This window comes from Spermophilus citellus, assembly GCF_964194105.1.
Source record: "Spermophilus citellus genome assembly, chromosome: 11".
NCBI classification, from domain to species: domain Eukaryota; kingdom Metazoa; phylum Chordata; class Mammalia; order Rodentia; family Sciuridae; genus Spermophilus; species Spermophilus citellus.
In genome coordinates, this window is record NC_138192.1 from 56,588,258 (window position 1) to 56,607,000 (window position 18,743).

Consider the following 18,743-nt stretch of genomic DNA (forward strand, 5'->3'; position numbering starts at 1 on the left):
GGTTTCTTCCTTCTCCCTCTCTGAGGCTTCTCCTTTTTCCTCTAACTTGGGGGTTTTGTTTTCCTTTCATTCTAAAAACTCTTTCTCCCGTGTCTCATAAGTTCCTCCCCTCTGGCCTTGTAACTTATAGGAAACTTGAAGCCATTATTTGCTGTTCCTCCAGCTTTACTGTTTGAATCTATTAGAGTTTTACTCCACCTTCCTGCTTCTATTAGGAACAGGATAAATCTCTGCAGAACAGGACTTGATCTATTGTGCAGTAGAGTCTCTATTTGAGAAGAAGGGATTCATTGCAGAGGATTCAATGAAATGATTTTCTAGAATCCAGTGAATTGTTTGTCTTTCATGTATACAATTAATTTGAAAATTGTATCATTTTCCATGCGACTCGCCACCCCTTCTTTTGCAGTCCTGGGGATTGAACCTAAGCTATAGTCCCAACTTTAGCACCAAGCTATAGTCCCAACCAACCCATTTTATTTTGAGAAAGGGTCTAACGTTCAGACTGGCCTGGGAATTATGCCATCCTTCTGTGTCCCAAGTAGTTAGGATTACAGATGTGTGTGTCTGCTTGGCTTTCTCATTAATTTACCTTAAAGCATTTATTGCTGATTTGGAAAAAAATTACTGTTTAGTAACATTTAAAGCTTTCTATGCGCATACATCAATGTCTAAAATATGTATTTAGACCTGTACTCTTCCTTTTGCTTTTTGATAGGTAACAGAAAAGAAAGATCAGGGTCTGAAGTTCTGACCCTCCTACTAAAATCTTTGGAAAGTATAGTAAAGTCAGAAGTATATCCTGTGTCAAAAACATTGGTAAGTATATCTGTAAATTGAACTTTGAATAAATCATATTTGAAATGAATTTTTGGATAGGACAAATCAGAGACTTTGTTACATTTTTTGGGGCAGTGCTGGGGATTGAACCCAGGGCCTTGTGCATTCGAGGCAAGCAGTCTACTAACCGAGCTATATGCCCAACCCTCCAGAGAGACTTTTTTTTTTAAATACTTTATTAGTTGTTGGTGGCCCTTTATTTAATTTTTTTATATGATGCTGAGAATCGAACCCAGTGCCTCACACGTTAGGGAAGTGCTCTACCACTGAGCCACAACCCCAGCCCCTGGAGAGACCTTTTTAATCAAGTATTTATCAGCAGTTTTGTCCTGTAATAAATACCCTTCTATTGATATTAATCATTTAAAAAATAATAAAGTAAATGACTATATTAGCCACTAACATCTTCCAATTAATAAAAAGAATGTGCTATACTGAGAAAATGAGGTAAAGGGCATGAAATTTGAACTGAAGAAACTGAATGTTTTCTAATACAATGACAGGAGTGCTGAATACCACTAATGGTTAGCTGGTGAATACATTATTGATTAGTACTAGGATTGTAACCCAGGTCTTCAAGAATAGCAGACAGAAACAGTCTACCAATGAGCTATATCCCTAGCTTATTTTTAGTTTGAGACAGCATCTCAGTTGCCAAGGTTGTTTTAGAACTTTTGATCCTCCTACTTCAGCCTTCTGTTAACTCTTTAACCCTGATAATGACATTGGTATTGAATACATTTTTGGTTTTTTTGGTACAGTTCTGGGGATTGAGCCCAGAGCCTGTTAAACTAGGAAAGCACTCTACCACTGACATATACCCCTAGCTCTTAAATACATTTTAAAAACATACAGTAGTGAAGGAAAGGAGAAAGTAAATAGTATGTAGTTGCTGGATTTTTTGTTAAGTTTTTAATCACAGACTGGGAATTGAACCCAGGGCACGCTTGTCATCAAGTACATCCAGGTCTTATTTTGAGAAACACTGCCTTCAAATTTACTCTTCTCAAACTTGCCTTAGCCTCCTGAGCTGGTATTATAGGCATATGGGACAGTGCTTGTCTTGTATATAAATTTTATAATAGTAAGCCACCCAAAAAATGATACCTTAGTTTAAATTCTTTATGTTTTCTTTATGTACAGTGACAAGTAAATGTACCATGGCAGTATAGCTTGTGGTTTATAGCAAGGACTGTAGAGCATACTTGGTTAAACCTCCAACCAACTGTTTTTTATTTATTTTATTATGGTGGTACCAGGGAATGAACCCAGGACTTTGTATATGCTAGGCAGAAGCTCTACAAGTGAACTATACTCCCAACCCCCCAACTGTGTTTTAGAGTAAATTTGCATAGTTTATCTACCCTTTTGGTCCCACTGATTGATTTATAAAGAGGCTGTGTAGTATTGATAGGTAATTAAATTAGTTAATACATGGAAAGCACTAGGGGTCAAGGCTCAAAATAAATGCTTTTAATGTGTTTCAAAGAAGAACATGTAAAATTCTGTTGTAATTATTTGTTATGTTACTGTGACACTTAAGTTATGTCGTCTATGTTAATAGCAGTGTAGGAAGATTTTTAAGAGAGCAGTTTGGTAGGTTTATTTGTATTTGAGTTAGCAACTTTAAACCCAGTTTCTAATTAACAGTCCTATGAAATGTATGCTTTTGGCATTGAATATGAAATGCATTTCAAAATTTTCTTTTATCAGTACAAAATAAGAGCTTCAGCATTCATTTTTAGAAAAATGGATGAATAAACAAATTATAGACATTGATTCATTTAGCAGCATCAGTATATATTAATGAAATACATTAATGATTTACACATTTCACATTGTGAAATGATTAAATATCATTAAATATCCTCATTGGTTTATAGTAGTGTTCATATGGAGTTGGGGTTTAGCTTAATAGTTCATCCTGGGTTTATTTCCCAGCACCACAAAGAAAGCAAAATATGTATAGGAGTTTATTTCTTTCTGTGTACCTACACATGCAGACATTTAGAAGATCTATGAAAATATACTCCAAATTGAACGCATTATCTGTAAAGTACTTACTTTGCACTTTTCATATTTACGTATTTGAAAATTTTAGCTTAATGGAAATATATATTAATCAACATTATTGAAAGAACATATCTTGTAATGAATTATTAAAAGTACAGTTAAAAGAATAGTATTTTACTAAGTAAATAGACTTCTTTTTTTTTTTTTTTTTTTAAGCATTACTGGAGATTAATTCTAAAGCCTTACATGTACCAGGCAAGCACTCTACCATTGAGTTAACACCCCCAGCCCATTAGGTGATGTTTTTAATGGCTGACTACTGTGATCTTTTCTCTTTCTTAGGTCCTCATGGAAATTACAATTCAAGGACTTCCTCAGAAAGTATTAGGTTCACCAGCATATCAGGTTGCTAATATGGATATTCTTAATGCAAGTATCTTAAATGTAATGCTATGATAAAGATTGGCCAAAAAAAGAAAAAAAATCCATGATATTTCCATATTTTCTTATATAAAGGTGATACTTAGGTTTTAAGATTCTGAGAGTATCAGATTTGAAATATGTTGACTGACTTAAAAACAAACAAGTGGTAATCATTAAGGAATTAAATAGCTTATATATCAATAGGTGAAAATACTTTCCTGGCTTAAATAATTGACGCCAGAAGGAAAGATTTCTATTCATTTATACATAATAGAGCTCAATATTGTTATAAATTTTCTATGTTTAGGAACATTGGCTTAATATTGTGAAATGACATTACCTACATAGTGTAGATGGGGATTTAGTAAGTTCTAGCTTTTAAATGTCTGGAATCTCACCAGTTCATTATTTCTCTTGTAGAAGGTATAGCTCTCATTTAGAACAGAAAGATACTGGGTTTTATTTGTTGTGATACCTAAATAAAATTTAACTTTTTTATTCTAAGACAGTCGGTTATAGCAAACAAGTATACTATGTTTTGTAATTGATTAAGATTAACTTCATTTTCTCCTTTTTTCAGGGAACTCCAGCTTTGTTCTTAATTCAGTTAATTTTCAACAATAATCTCCTGGAATGTGTAGCAGATGAAAGGTAAGTTTGTACCTTAAATAACCTGTAGGCTGAGGAAGGAGCTTAGTGGTGGAATGATGATGTAGAATGCAAAAGGTTCTTGGCGTAGTTCCCAGCTTTGCAAAAATATAAATAAGCAATATGAAGTTGGATATGATGATGCACACCTGTAATCCCAGTGAGTCAGGATGTTTGCAAGTTGGAGGCCAGACTGGGCAACTTAGTGAGACCATGTCTCAAAATAAAAAACAGACAGGGTGGGGATGGAGCTCAGTGGTAGAGTGGTAGAAACTTTATGAGGTTTCTTATGGAAAGATTATATAATGAATAAGATTCTTTTATTAGGGGCTGGGGATGTGGCTCAAGCGGTAGCGCGCTCGCCTGGCATGTGTGCGGCCTGGGTTCGATCCTCAGCACCACATACCAACAAAGATATTGTGTCCGCCGAGAACTAAAAAATAAATATTAAAAACTCTCTCTCTCTCTCTCTCTCTCTCTCTCTCTCTCTCTCTCCTCTCCTCTCCTCTCCTCTCCTCTCCTCTCCTCTCCTCTCTCACTCTCTCTTAAAAAAAAAGATTTTTATTAAATAATTTTCATAAATAAGACTTCGAATTCATTTTTTATTTTCTTTGTAATTATTTTTAGAATTTGTTAATGTGTAGTTAACGTATTTCAGCAAAAGTATTCAATAATACATTCTTTTTTTTTTTATTTCAGGTTTTTTCTCAATCTTGAAACACTTGTAGGTTATGTGCTTTCTGGTCCAACTTCACCATTAGCTTTTAGTGACTCAGTATTAAATGTTATTAATCAAAATGCAAAGGAATTGGAAAACAAGGAGCATCTCTGGAGAATGTGGAGTATTATAGTCACGCCATTAACTGAAATGATTAATCAGGTATGATGTAAATTTGCTATATATTTCCACTCAAATTTAAGAGACTGTTTTCTTTTTATGGTATGAATAGAAGCTTGACTGTGTGTGTGTGTTGAAGGGAGGTTCTGGGGATTGAATCGGGGGTCTCGTCATTGCCAGGGCAGCATTCTCCCACCTGGGTACATCCATGGCCTTTTGCAGTTGTTGCCCAGGCTGGCCGTGAGTTTGCAGTTCTCTTGCTTAGTTGGGTTTACAGGTATGGGCCACCACACCCAGCTAGAACTTTGAATTTGAATAGAAGATATTAAATATTTTGTGTGTGTGTGCTGTTGGTGAATTTTCTGTCTACTAGATTGATTTCATTGTGGGTTTTTTTTTTTTTCTGCCTTATTTACCAAAGAAAGCTAACCTTACTTAATAGGGGTCTAAGAGCTTTGTTTTCTCCAATAATGATTGGAGAAATATATATAATTCATACAGATTCTTAAATATTTTGGGTCCTTTGAGTAGTTACACCAATAGGTAGTAATAATGATCATCTTGAATGTTATAAGTTCTGGTGAAGCCATATTACTTCAAAGCCATTTAATATTCTCCTAAGTTACAGTTGATTACTATTTCTTATACTTAAATACTAAAAAGGTGTTGATACTGACAGAACAGGGAGCACAAGTTCACTTTCATGGATAGATTCTCTGGACTAATATTGCTAAGCACAAAATGATACCACATAATTTTTTACATTATACTAGTCTACTCAGACTAGCAAACTATTAAACATATTCCTACTGAATAATAATAGCTTATATTTCTAAATAGCTTCCCACTGTTTGAAGGATAGCAGAGGTCCTTGCTTGAATGCTGTATATGTATAGTAACAGATTTAGGGAGTTGTTTCTGGGTTTCTTTTTAGGATCTAAACTCTGTGCTTTCATTTCCCACAGATCATTTATTTATTTTTGTTCTGGAGATGGGGCTGACGACCCACCTAGCACTCTACCACTCTCAATAGTCGTAGAAGCCAAAATTCAAAATGAAAGTGTTATATGGTTCTTTCTAGAGCTCTGAGGGAGAATCTGATCCATTTTTCTTAGCTTCTGATAGCTGGTAGTCTTTGACCTTCTTTCATTTGTGACCACATGGCTTCAGTCTTTTCCTTGATTTTTCACATGGTATTCACCCTTGTGTTATCAATGTGTCCAGATTTCTTCCTCTCATAAGGATACCATTCATTGGATTCAGGATCACTCTAATGCATCATGACTTTGTCTTAACTTGATTATATCTGCAAAGATCTTATGGACAGATAAGTCATATTCATAGCTACCAAGGGAAAGGAGTTTAAAAAATCCTTAATGCTATTAGCACGGGACACAGTTTTATACCTGTTGGAAATACTTAATGTTACTAGGTAGATGAGGATAACTTTTTCATTTTTCTTTTTTCAGACCAATGAAGTGAATCAAGGTGATGCATTAGAACATAATTTTAGTGCCATCTATGGTGCACTTACTTTGCCAATCAACCATATTTTTTCAATACAGAAATTTCCTCTGGTAAGACCGTGTCATATTTTTATGTGTAAGGAATTTGTGCTTTTCTAAAAAATATTGCCTTTTCAATGTTTATAATGAACTCAACAGTAATTTTGCCTAAGATAGGTTTCATACAACTTTATTAGCTTAGGGGAAAGGAAAATGGTGAAGAGAGAAGTTTCTTTTTATCTTTGATTGCTGATACTATGGTTAGAACTTTTTGGGAATTGGGAAAAAGTTATTACCTATGCTAGACTCTTCTATGACACCTTAAAAGATGTATTGATTCTATTTGCTGTTGGATAAAGAGGTATATATTAATAAAATTTCTTTATTATTAGGCTACCACGAAGACTTTACTTAGAAGTTGGTCAGAATTATATAGAGCATTTGCTCGCTGTGCTGCCTTGGTGGCAACAGCAGAAGAGAATTTGTGCTGTGAAGAACTTTCTTCCAAGATAATGTCCAGTTTGGAAGATGAATCGCTTTCAGTGAGTTTGTTTTGGTACTGGCCTGTTATGTTAGTAGTTGTTTGTATTTAAGGAAATTCTTTTCAAGTAAATGGAGGTAACACTTTTGAACTGTCATTTACTAATGTTTCTGTTTTATAAGAGACCAAGTTAATACAGAAAACAAGTACAGCTTTGTGAAACAGTTTTTTTATTTGGAAGAAGGGTCCTCTCGGGTCCATGTACCAGGATCATTAAGAGCTCTTTTACTATTTTACTATGTACCTCCATGTGGCATTTCAGAATAACAATACAAGGCGTAGGCTATTCTGTGTACTTTCTCATATCTGTTAGACGTCAATCTGGAAGTTTTTAGTTATTGTTTGTTTTTGGTGGGGGCAGGGGTGTGCTCATGGTTGAACCCATGGGCACTTTACCACTACATTCCCAGTCCATTTAATATTTTATTTTAAGACAGGATCTTGCTAATCTGTTGAGGGTTTTGTTAAGTTGCCCAGGCTGGCCTCAAACTTTGATTTCTCCTGTCTTGGGTTCCTGAGTCACTGGGATTACAGGCATATGCAGCCAAGCCCAGCAGTTTTTAATGTTCAAAGTAGTCTTTGCTTAGTCTTTGAGGTTGATTGGTTTTAGGATCAGCTTATAATTCGAAAACTTACAGATCTTCAAGTTCCTTATATAATGTGACTTAATAATATTTGCATATAATGTATACACATTTTCCCATGTTCTTACAATCATTGAGAATACTTATGATACCTAATGCTATATAAATAGTTGTCATACTGTATTAGGGAATAAAAACAAGGAAAAATGTCTTAAACAGACTTAGTTTTTACTCCCTGTCCACCTGAAGTATAGTTGTACATAATTTAATGAGGGGATACCTTCTATGAAATGTGTCCTTAGGGCAGTTTCATCATGTGAAAATCAATAGAGCAAACTTAAAGCTAAATCATGTAGAAAATAGAAGTAGACTCTAATGATAAAATGTGTAGTGTAGCAAATACATAAGCTGCTAGCAAACATGGTTATCAAGTATTATGTCCTCTCTATATATATGCTATACTTTTGTGTTACTGGTAGCACAGTATGTTTCTTTATACCAACATCACCATGAGGATGTAATGGGTTACACTATTGACTGCTGCATTGTCAATAGGAGGTGATAGGAATTTTTCAGCTTTTGGTAATCTTATAGGATTTTTGTCAAATTAAGTGATCTGTCATTTACCTATAACCATCAAGCAAGGTATGAGTGTGTCTTTGATATGTTGTTGGTTGAAACTGTATGTGCAAAACCCATGGATACAAAGGACTGACTTTTGTGTCTGTGTGTGTGTGTGCAGGGGAGAGGGTACTGGGAATTGAACCAGGGGACTTTACCGTTGAGTATATCCTTTTATTTTTAAGAAAGTGTCTCACTAAGTTGCTGAAGGTCTCCCTAAGTGGTTGAGGCCAAGCTTGAAATTGGGATCCTATTATTTCAACCTTATGAATCACTGATAGGCCACCATCCTTAGCCAAACAACTGACTATATAAAAGTCCCTTTTCACTCTTTTCTCATCTTTAAAATTAAATGTATTACTATTGCCACTAATTTCTTACTTGAGATACTACTTTTAATTTTTTTTCTGTCACATTTGAAGTCCATAACATTTATCCCAGGAGATAAAAACCTGGTAGGATTTCATCCCACACATTCTTATGGGGCTTGCCACATTTCAGGTTTTGTTGAAATTTTTTAATTTTTAGTTAGAGTACCTACATTATTCTGAAGGATTCCATAAGACCTGAGAAATCTCTCCCCCTCCCCCACAAATTAAAGATGCTGCTGACATAACCTGTTTAATGTTTTCTTGGTTTTGCTGCTTAGCTTTGTTTTTTGTGTTCCATTTTTTTCTCCTTGTTTTACTTTATATTTTATTTCTGAGGGAACAGAATAATTGTCAACTACTTTTAGATATATGACCACTATCTTCCTGTCTTTGTGTAAATAATTGGTTGGTTAGCAAACTTAGGGATAAAAAAAATATGTATCACAGTTGTATTATATCACTTTATTGAGATATGTTTTACATATGAAAAGTTGTACAACTGAGTGTCCTGGCACAGTGAGTAATCCCAGATGCTATATTCAATCCCTGATACTGGATAAGAAAATGTAAAAAGTTGTTGATACATAATAACAACCATCGTCATGACGTCATAAATATTCATTACCTCCAAAAGTTACCTCACATCTAGAGAAGGGCTCATAAATTTACTGCCCTGGTTGGCACGGAACTCCTGGGCTCAAGCTGTTGTCCTGCCACAGGCTCACAAATTAACTATAGGTTAGTAGTTTAATTTTTTGAACACTCTTTATACTATTGTCTCTAGTAAGTGGACCATTTTATATTCCCACAGTGTACAGTGTTCCTCCTCTTCCTACTCAAAATAGAGATTTTATTTTTTTTTAATAGAGATTTGAATTTTTTTTTCTTTTTAAAAATAGCTACTCTAACAAATATAAGGTGATGTCATGGCTTTGATTTGCATTCCCTGATACTGGTGTTGATTGCCTTTACATATATAACTGCTGGTTGTTTGTATTTATCTTTTGTCTCCCACCCCCATATTGGGTGTTGAACCCAGGTCCTTGCTGACGTAGGCAGATGCTCTACTGCTGAGCTCATACCCCAACTCTTTTTAGTTTTTATTTTTATATAGTCTCAATAATTTGCCCAGATGGACCTCAAACTTGAAATATTCCTGCCTCAGCCTCCTGTGTTGCTGAAATTATAGGTAATCACCACCTTGCTGGGCTGTGTCTACTTTTGAGTAATGTGGTGGGTTTTTTTTGTTGGTTTGGTATCGTTGGGATTATAGGTGTGCACCACCACATCCAGCTTGAGGAATGTTTACCTATGTTTTCTGCTCATTTTAAAGTTTGGTTATTTGTTTTCTTAATATTGGGTTATTGGAGTTCCTTATATAATTTAGGTATTCAACCACTTATCAGATACATGGTTTGCAAAAACATTTTTCCTTAAATTGTCCCTTCATGCTGTTGCTTCTTTTGCTCTGCAGAATCTTTTTAGTTTGGGGTAATCCTGTTGGTCTGTGTTTGCTTTTCTTACCTGTGCTTTTGATGTTATACAGGAAATCATTAGCAAGACCAATGTGAAGATGTCTTTCCCATTTTGTTTTATTAGTATTAATGTGTTAGGTATTAGTATGTAAGTTATTCCATTTTGAGTGAACATGGTGTGAGATAAGGATCCAATTTTATCCTTCCTGTGTTTTTTTGTTTTTCCTTGCATAATTTATTGAAGAGACCATCTTTTCCCCTTTGTGTGTTGTAGGACCACCCATGTGAGAATTTATTTCTGGTCTTTTTGTTCCATTGGTCTATATGTCTGTTTCATTGCTAATACGAAACTGTTTTGATTACATAGTTTTGTAGCAATATATTTTCAGTCAGGAAGTGTGATGCTTCTTGTTTGTGGCATTTTTCCTCAAGATTGGTTACTTTGGCCCTTCAGGTTCTTTTGAATGTTTTAACCAAATACCATTGGTTCAGGCCCAGAGGTGCACATCTGTAATCACAGCTACTAGGGAGGCTGACAAAGGAGTATTGCAAGATTCAGGCTACCCTCAGCAACTTGCCAAAACCCTAAGTAACTTAGTAAGATTTGGTTTCCAAATAAAAAATTGAAAGGGCTGGGGATATAGCACCCCTAAGTTTAATTTTCAGTAATAACACACAAAAGGAAAACATAATGCCATTGGGATATTAAGGTAGATTACATTGAATCTGAAGACCACTTTGGGTAGTATAGATATTTTAACAATGTTAATTATTCCATCCTTAGAAAATAGTTGTGAAGTAAAGTTCTTGCTGAATTGTAAACTTGTATTATTACAAATGTATAGTCTAATACTAACCTTTTTATTAGGTAATTTTTTGGGTTCTCTGTAAAGTTTAGGATCATTCTGTTGTCTTTGAAGTTTGGGAATTTTACTAGTCTGTTTTTAAATATTTAGTGAACCTTTTCAATATAAAGAAATGTGCCTTTAGGTCAGGAAAATAATGCCTTGCTTTACTGGTGCCCTTCAGTTTTTCTATTTGAGTACTATCTGCCCCTGCTTCCCCCCCCCCCCCCATACTTTAGACTGTTTTTAGACCTTTTGACTTTGTCTTCCATGTTCTTTTCTTTTTCCACATAGTTTTGGGTGTTTTGTTTTCTTTTGGTTACTGCTTTCTGGGAGCTTTATATTTCTAGTTGTTCCCATTCCTTTGCCGTATAAATGTTTAGAGGAGTATTGAACTGTTTTCATTTACATTTAATGTTTTAAATGAATATAATTTCCCTCTTAACATGAGAATATTGTGCTTCTTGCATTGACTCCTGGTGGATTAAAGTTCAGTTTGTATTTAGCACATTTTTATCATGGTGCTTGGTGTTGATAGTAGAAATGTATTTTCTAATACAAGAGAGAAGTGTTTTTCTAGCTTTAATGGTAAAATTGTGGTTATAGTCATCTTCTGCTTTATAATTGTGAGCAAGGAGGAATCTCCTAAATTTAACATCTTTGCATCTTTTCTTCTAGTATGTAGCCTCCCATTTGAACTGACCTTTCTGTACGATTTTCATACATAACACAGGCATTATTTTCTTCCTCTGGTACTTACATTTTATGGCAGAGGCTGTCTTTAGGGCAGATATGGCAGTTAATCTAGTTAAGTGAATAAATGGAAGGTAATGGAGGATAAGGAGAGAAGAAACACTGGCCAGTTGTTTTATACATCTCTAAATGCAGTACAGTTTTTTGTTTTGTTTGTTTTTGGTACCAGGGATTGAACTCCAGAGCCCTCTGAGCTGCATCCTCAGCCCTTTTTTTATATTTTATTTAGAGATAGGGTCTCACTGAGTTGCTTAGAGCCTTGCTTTTGCTGAGGCTGACTTTGAACTTGAAGTCCTCCTGCCTTAGCTTTCTGAACCTGTGGAATTACATGCATGTGCCACTGCACCCAGCTAAGTACAACAAACTTAACTTTTAATCAACCATTTAACTATTTTGTAAATATCACTGTGACTTCTGTTACTCTGAGGTTCCATTTGGAAAGTTGTTATTTTTGAAGTGTTCTCTTTGGCTTATCAGCCATGGGTTTTCTTTGTTCTACTTTTAGTTTGCTGCTGCTCCTCACCTCCATAAATTGGTAATCTTTTGAGTCTGTGGACCTTTTTTTATTTCAGTTGGATTAGGAGAGAAAGAAAGAATATTGGTGGAACTTAAAAACATTTTTCAAAAAAAATTTAAAAACTTTGATTGTTGTTTCCACTGGGATTTATGAATACATCATTACTTTTTTAATTTTTAAGAAGAATTTGATAAAGAATGCAATTACTGGGGCTAGGAATGTAGCTCAGTGGTGTAGCGCTTTCCTAGTATCTGATGTCTTGGGTTCTTTCCTCAGCACTGGCCCCCAAGAATCTCATTTTAAGCTTTGCGCTTCCACTCTGAACATATGAGGTATTGAATGGGCATCTTAAAGATGGATGATTTTTTTTCCCTGAATCTTGATAATAGTATTTGGTACACAACAGTAACCGGGAAATGTTTATAACCATATACTTTTACCTTATATGGAAAAAATTATGGAATGTGTATTATTATGGTATATATGGGAGAAAGTCATGCTTTGCTACTGCCGCTGCTTATTATTGTTGGATAGCTAGTAGCTGGAAGATTCTAATCATGATACTTTTCTTCCCTAGAATTTGTTGTACTTGGACAGGATTGTTCATATTATTAATGTAATGGTTGATTGCATCGATTTTTCACCATATAATATTAAATATCAGCCCAACGTTAAATGTAAGTATCTTTATTACGTTTATTTGTTGCAATATTTCATCAACTACCAAATAGTTCTCTATTAGGATTTTACCCTTTACTTTATCATTATTCATTTATTTATTTATTTTAAATATATGTGTATTTTTAGTTATAGATGGACACAGTGACTTTATTTTTATGTGGTGCTAAGGATCGAACCCAGTGCCCTACCACTCAGCCACAACCCCAGCCCTCAATTTTTTATTTTATTAAATGTTCTAATTTTTAAAATCTTTATTTTAAAATAATCATTTAATTGGTATTAAAGTTAGAATTATTAAATTGGTTGTGGTTTTATAAGAAATTAAAAATCTACATGTTTAATGCAATTTTTACCATTTTTGTTAAAATTGGACAGTTAGAATTAAAACAGGTTGTCCTTTTTTTTGGCACTGGAGATTAAATCCTGAGATGCTTTGCCACTTTGTGGCAATTCCAGCCCTTTGTAATTTTTAAATTTTGAGACAGAGTCTCACTAAATTACTGAGGCTGGCCTCAAACGTGGAATCCTCCTGCTTCAACCTCCTGGGTTGCTGTAATTGCAGGCATGCACCATTATTTCTGGCTTAATTAATGTTATAAGAAAATGTACCCATCTAGGTTTATATTTTCTTACCATATAGGAGATGATTACCTGCTGTTAATAGAAATGTCAGTTGTTTTATTATATTTTTCTGTTTTAAGATCTGTCATTATTTTCATTAATTATTTAATATAAATATTTCTAAAACATAGAATGCTTTTAGAATGTTTTGTTTTTTTCAGATTTTACCAAATTAAGATTGATTAACATGTTACATATCACAACATCCTTTCCTGAATTCAACTAAATTAGGTTTTAGATGTGCTTGCAGTAAATTTCAGCTATCCTCTTGAACTGAGTAGTACCTAATCTGATTATGTCAAAGTCAGAAAAATAAAACTGTTTTGAACACCATAACTTTAAAAGATTGTAAAATGTAATGATACTAGAAAACGTTTCATAAGTCATTGGAATTATGTAGGACCAAGATGATTAGCCCCATGTTGACATTATTTTAGCCATGTTGATACTTGTGAAAATTTATATTTATCTGAATATCGGAAGTGTCCATGATCTATAAACTCACAATTACAAATTTCTCCTGGTTATATCATTCCATGTCTGTCTAGAACAGAACCAGAGATCATCCCTTTGCTTTTTAAATTTATAAAATGATTTCAAAATCTGCTAGCAGAAATCTAGGAGCAGAAACAGGAAATAAAGACTTGCATAAAGGATATAGTTATCATCCAGGGCTGTGCATCAGGATCTCTTGGGGACTTTTTAGATGACCTATAGTTATTTTATTTATTTATTTATTTTTATTTTTTTAAAGAGAGAGAGGAGAGAGAGAGAGAATTTTTTTTTTTTAATATTTCTTAGTTCTCGGCAGACACAACATCTTTATTGGTATGTGGAGCTAAGGATCGAACCCGGGCCGCACGCATGCCAGGCGAGCGTGCTACCGCTTGAGCCACATCCCCAGCCCCGACCTATAGTTATTTTAAATTTAGAGAAACTTTGCTAGAATTACACACAGAAACTGCATATCCTTTTTCTCAGATTCTTCAGTTATAAATTGATTGCATTTGTCTTATCATTGCCCCCAATAAACCACCCACCTCCTTCTGGACTAGGTATTGAACTCAGAGGTGCTTAACCACTGAACCACATCCCCACCCCCTTTTTATATTTTATTTAAAGATGGGGGTGTTGCTGAGGCTGCCTTTGAATTCATGATTCTTCTGCTTCAGCCTCTCAAGCTACTGGGATTACAGGCATGCATCACTGTGCCTGGCCAATATACATTTTATTCATTCTATGAAAGTATGTCAGATTAGTGAACAAGCTGGAACATTTTATTACTTTTTTAAAAATATTTTTTAGTTGTTGATGGACCTTTTTATTTATTTATTTATTTTTATTTAATTCATTCATCTTTCGTTTTTTTGGCTGGACCTTTATTTTATTTATTTATATGCAGTACTGAGAATTGAACCCAGTGCCTTACACATGCTAGGCAAGCACTCTACCACTGAGTTATAACTCCAGCCCAATCTGCAACATTTCTTGCCCTGTCTTTCATGCCCCTTAAAATGGAGCACTTAAGGGCCAGGTATGGTGGCACACTCCTATAATCCCAGCAGCTCAGGAGGCTGTGGCAGGAGGATCATGAGTTCAAAGTCAATCTCAGCAAAAGTGAGGTGCTAAGCAACTCAGTGAGACCCTGTCTCTAACTAAAATACAAAATAGGGCTGAGGATGTGGCTCAGTGGTCAAGTGCCCCTGGTTTCAACCCCCTCTTCCCCAAAACCAAAAAGGTACCCCCCAAACAAACAAACAACAACAACAAAACAACGGAGCACTTAAGCAGCTTGATCTAAATTTGTCATATTTCCTCAAGATTTGATTCAGTTCTCATTCATTTTTATAGGAATATTACAACAATGCTGTGGGTCTTTTAATTCATGTGTCCCATTAGTGATGAAGACAACATTTACTTTTTGGTTCAGTTGGTAATGTGACAGATTTCCACAGTAAAGCTAATTACTATATACTTACTAGTAAATGTTTTGTGGCAGACACTTTGAGACTATATAAGTATCCTGGGGTGTTTGTTTATTGTTACTAGGGATTGAATCCAGCGCATTTTATCTCTGAGTTACATCCCCAGTGCTTTTTTATTTCTTATGTTGAGGTAGGGTCTTGCTAAATTGCTGATGCGGCCTTGATTTTGCAGTCCTCCTGCCTTAGCCTCCTGAGTGACTGGAATTACAGGCATATGCTACTGCTCCAGGCAGTATCCTATTCTTTAGGAAGTTTTCACTCATGAGTTGATCAACCCTTAATGCTTCTTGCCTTAATTCCTATTTTTAATTATTTCATTCTACTCTATAATAAATCATTCTATATGTATTGAATCGTACAAGTGTAGGTGACATCTAATGTAAGATAAACCTTCTGATATCCTACATTTTATTTTTATTGGTATGGACTCCAGGGTTTCCAGTTTGTTCAAGTGGACTTTAGTTACTATTATTTATCTTAATGACCAAGATATCCCAGATTTATTCATTAAGGGTGACCATTGAGTTGTCTTGTATAACCTTTTTGACACATCCCATTATTGTTAGGGAACTTGGGTGTGAAATATTTAGCTTCATCTTGCACTTTCCTTGCAGCCTTGAATCAGTCATTCTCAAGCGAACATGGTTCCTTTTAGCTGAGATTAGCATTTTAGAAACCAAGATTGTTTATTGCTAACAAGATGATGTTGTTCTTGGATCCTGAGTGGACAGAATTGAAAAATAGAGGTGTATAATCTCTTAGATGTTATTGTTGTGCTTTGTTTTCTCCAGTAATGGAGATTGAACCCATTGGTGTTCTACCACTGAGGTACATGACAGCCCCTTTTTATTTTCTAGTTTTAGAAGGTCTCACAAGTTGCCCATCTTGGCCTGAAACTTATGACCTTCCTGCTTTAGCCCCCTGAGGCTCTGGTATTACCATGCTTCTACCACTGGACCCACCTCCCTGCTTCTTTTGATGTACTTCTTGTTACCATCTAAATATCCCACCATTTCACATTTTTCATCTTTCTGTATTTGTATTTAACTACTCTTTAACTGGGAGAAAACCTGCTTGTTGTTAATCTCAATATATTTATAGTCACTGGTATATAACCAGTTCTCTGATATATTACCTTAGCCTTAACCTTAACATCCTATCCAAGAATTTCTGGGTAGCATTCAGGGGTGTATATGTATATTCAGGTCCAAGAAACTGATTTTAGTGCAGAAGGCTGACTTCCTTTATTAGCAACACTTTTTCTTTTTTTCATTTTACCACGAGACTAATTAATAAGCACTGGATTAGAGATTTGTATTAAATCTGAGCTCTCCTGGCTTATAAAAATGAATTGAGAGAAACAGATGACATTTTGGAATGGGTATGATTTTTCAGGGCAAGAGTGACATGGCTTGATTCTTGTCACTGATGTCTGGAAAGAAGTGCTATAAGAAGAGTACAAAGGAAAGTCAATGTTATTATGACATAATTTTCTTTAAATTAAAAAGTAGGTACTAGTTCTTTGTTTTTTATTTTGAGACAAGATCCTAGTAAGTTGACTAGCCTGGAATTTGTCATCTTCCTGCCTCAGCCTCCCAGATTGTTGAGATATATCCGGATAATTTAGTATTTTGTTAAAAATTAGTTGATGGGGCTGAGGTTGTGGCTCAGTGGTGGAATGCTTGCCTAGCCATGTGTGAGGCTCTGGCTTTGATTCTCAGCACCACATATAAATAAAATAAGTAAATAATTAAAGGTCCATCAACAACTAAGAAAAAAATAGTTGATTTAAAAAAATAGTTAAAAGTTTGAGAAACAGAAAAATTTGTAATGTATTTTTGAATTTCCTGGAGAATAGACTCACGTATTCTTATTCTAGATTTGATGTCATTTTCTGTTGTCACTAATTTTCATTGGTAAAGCTACTATGATATATGACCATTAATAATGTGTGATTTTAGGGTTTATTTGGAGTGTCACTTAAATACATGTGTATTTGATGCATCTAGCTTTTAAATGTGAGAAATAAATTTGTACATTCAGACAGTGTGACACTGTTTTCAAAGTACGTAAGTTTTTGATCAGTGTAATTATGTCTTAGCACCACAGAGATCTTCAGATTGGTCCAAAAAGAAGAAGGAGCCCCTAGGGAAATTGGCTTCTTTATTTAAACTTATTGTGAAAGTGATCTATTCTTTCCACACTCTGAGCTTCAAAGAAGTATATTCTGATACTCTACTTGCTATTGGCACCTCGATCACCAACATGCTTTCCAATGTTTTTGGACATATTTCTCTGCCATCTATGATCCGAAAAATATTTGCAACTTTAACAAGACCCCTGGCATTATTTTATGAAAACTCAAAGTAAGTATTTTGTGCTTAGTTGTTGAATTAAATTTGTGCAGTTAAAATATATGTAGCAACTTTTGTGTTTTTACCAGTTTTGTTGTTATGGATGGTAATCTTTACAATTTACACAGGGTAATATATTAAAATATTTTGTTAAAAAGATATCTCAAATAGTATAGAACTTTGAGGTAGAATTGAAGTGCCCAAGAACCTGAAAAATTCCCCAATAACATACTTATAAAAACACTTTGAAAGAATTTCTTAATAATCTTGTAGCAAGCTTGTGTTGTTCGGTGGTAATAGTTTGTCTTTTATAAATTTATGGAGGAAAAAAATAGGTAACAGATTTTATGAAGTGCAAAGTCCAGACATTAAATTCATGAACTTACTACCTCTTCAAATTATTTGAGTCTTTGCTGTATTAAAAATAGTTTGTTTTAAAAATATACAGAAACAGGAAGCTAGTGCAAACACTTTGAGGTCTACTGTGTTTTCAATGATTCATTTTTTTAAAGATGAGGTTTTCCCATGTTAAATCAAGTTTGACATTTTTGTTTTTCTTGTTAAGACTTAGGAACAGTGTTTTATGTCATTACATGTACACATTTGTTTTTATCACTATGGTAACCTCATTTTCAGGTTTAAACTGATAGATAACATAGTGTCATATTTCTAAAATATAAATGGTCCTCTCTTATGTGTTTTTCCATTCTAGGCTTGATGAAGTTCCAAAAGTGTACAGTTGTCTGAACAACAAGGTAACAATAAAAAATTGTTTATAAAACATAAATGTTCATAATGAGAAAATAGAGTTTAGATGTTTGTCTACATTATATATAATTTTGCATATTTTAATGGACATTTAATATTATGAAATATATGACACATTCATAAATAGATTTTCTTTTTTAAAAGATGGGGTTAATAAGCTAGCTTAAACTCATAGAATTCGTGATGTCATCTCTTTATATATGTGCTCAGTTGGGCCTAAAATTCTGTAGGTGAAGAATATTTTGACAATTAATAATTCTTGTTAAATTGATATAAACACATTGTTTTCCCCTGTCAATGGGAAATACACTCAAAATCAAGTTGGTGTATTGATATAAATTGCCAGATATTTTGTCAGCA

The 18,743-nt window shown here is 34.4% G+C and overlaps 1 protein-coding gene across 5 annotated transcripts in view; it reads left to right on the plus strand.

Annotated features, from left to right (window-relative positions):
- The window catches only part of RIF1 (replication timing regulatory factor 1), a 59,918-nt gene that overhangs the window by 23,910 nt on the left and 17,265 nt on the right, over positions 1-18,743 (plus strand). For 4 of the 5 annotated variants that reach the window (XM_081260467.1, XM_081260469.1, XM_081260470.1 and 1 more), the window contains 9 exons: positions 719-819; positions 3,196-3,282; positions 3,857-3,927; positions 4,624-4,804; positions 6,232-6,339; positions 6,660-6,809; positions 12,552-12,651; positions 17,363-17,627; positions 18,328-18,370. In XM_081260467.1, coding sequence (XP_081116593.1) covers positions 719-819; positions 3,196-3,282; positions 3,857-3,927; positions 4,624-4,804; positions 6,232-6,339; positions 6,660-6,809; positions 12,552-12,651; positions 17,363-17,627; positions 18,328-18,370 — 1,106 coding nt within the window. The remainder of the gene's footprint in view (positions 1-718; positions 820-3,195; positions 3,283-3,856; positions 3,928-4,623; positions 4,805-6,231; positions 6,340-6,659; positions 6,810-12,551; positions 12,652-17,362; positions 17,628-18,327; positions 18,371-18,743) is intronic. The other variant, XM_081260468.1, reaches the window with a different exon arrangement.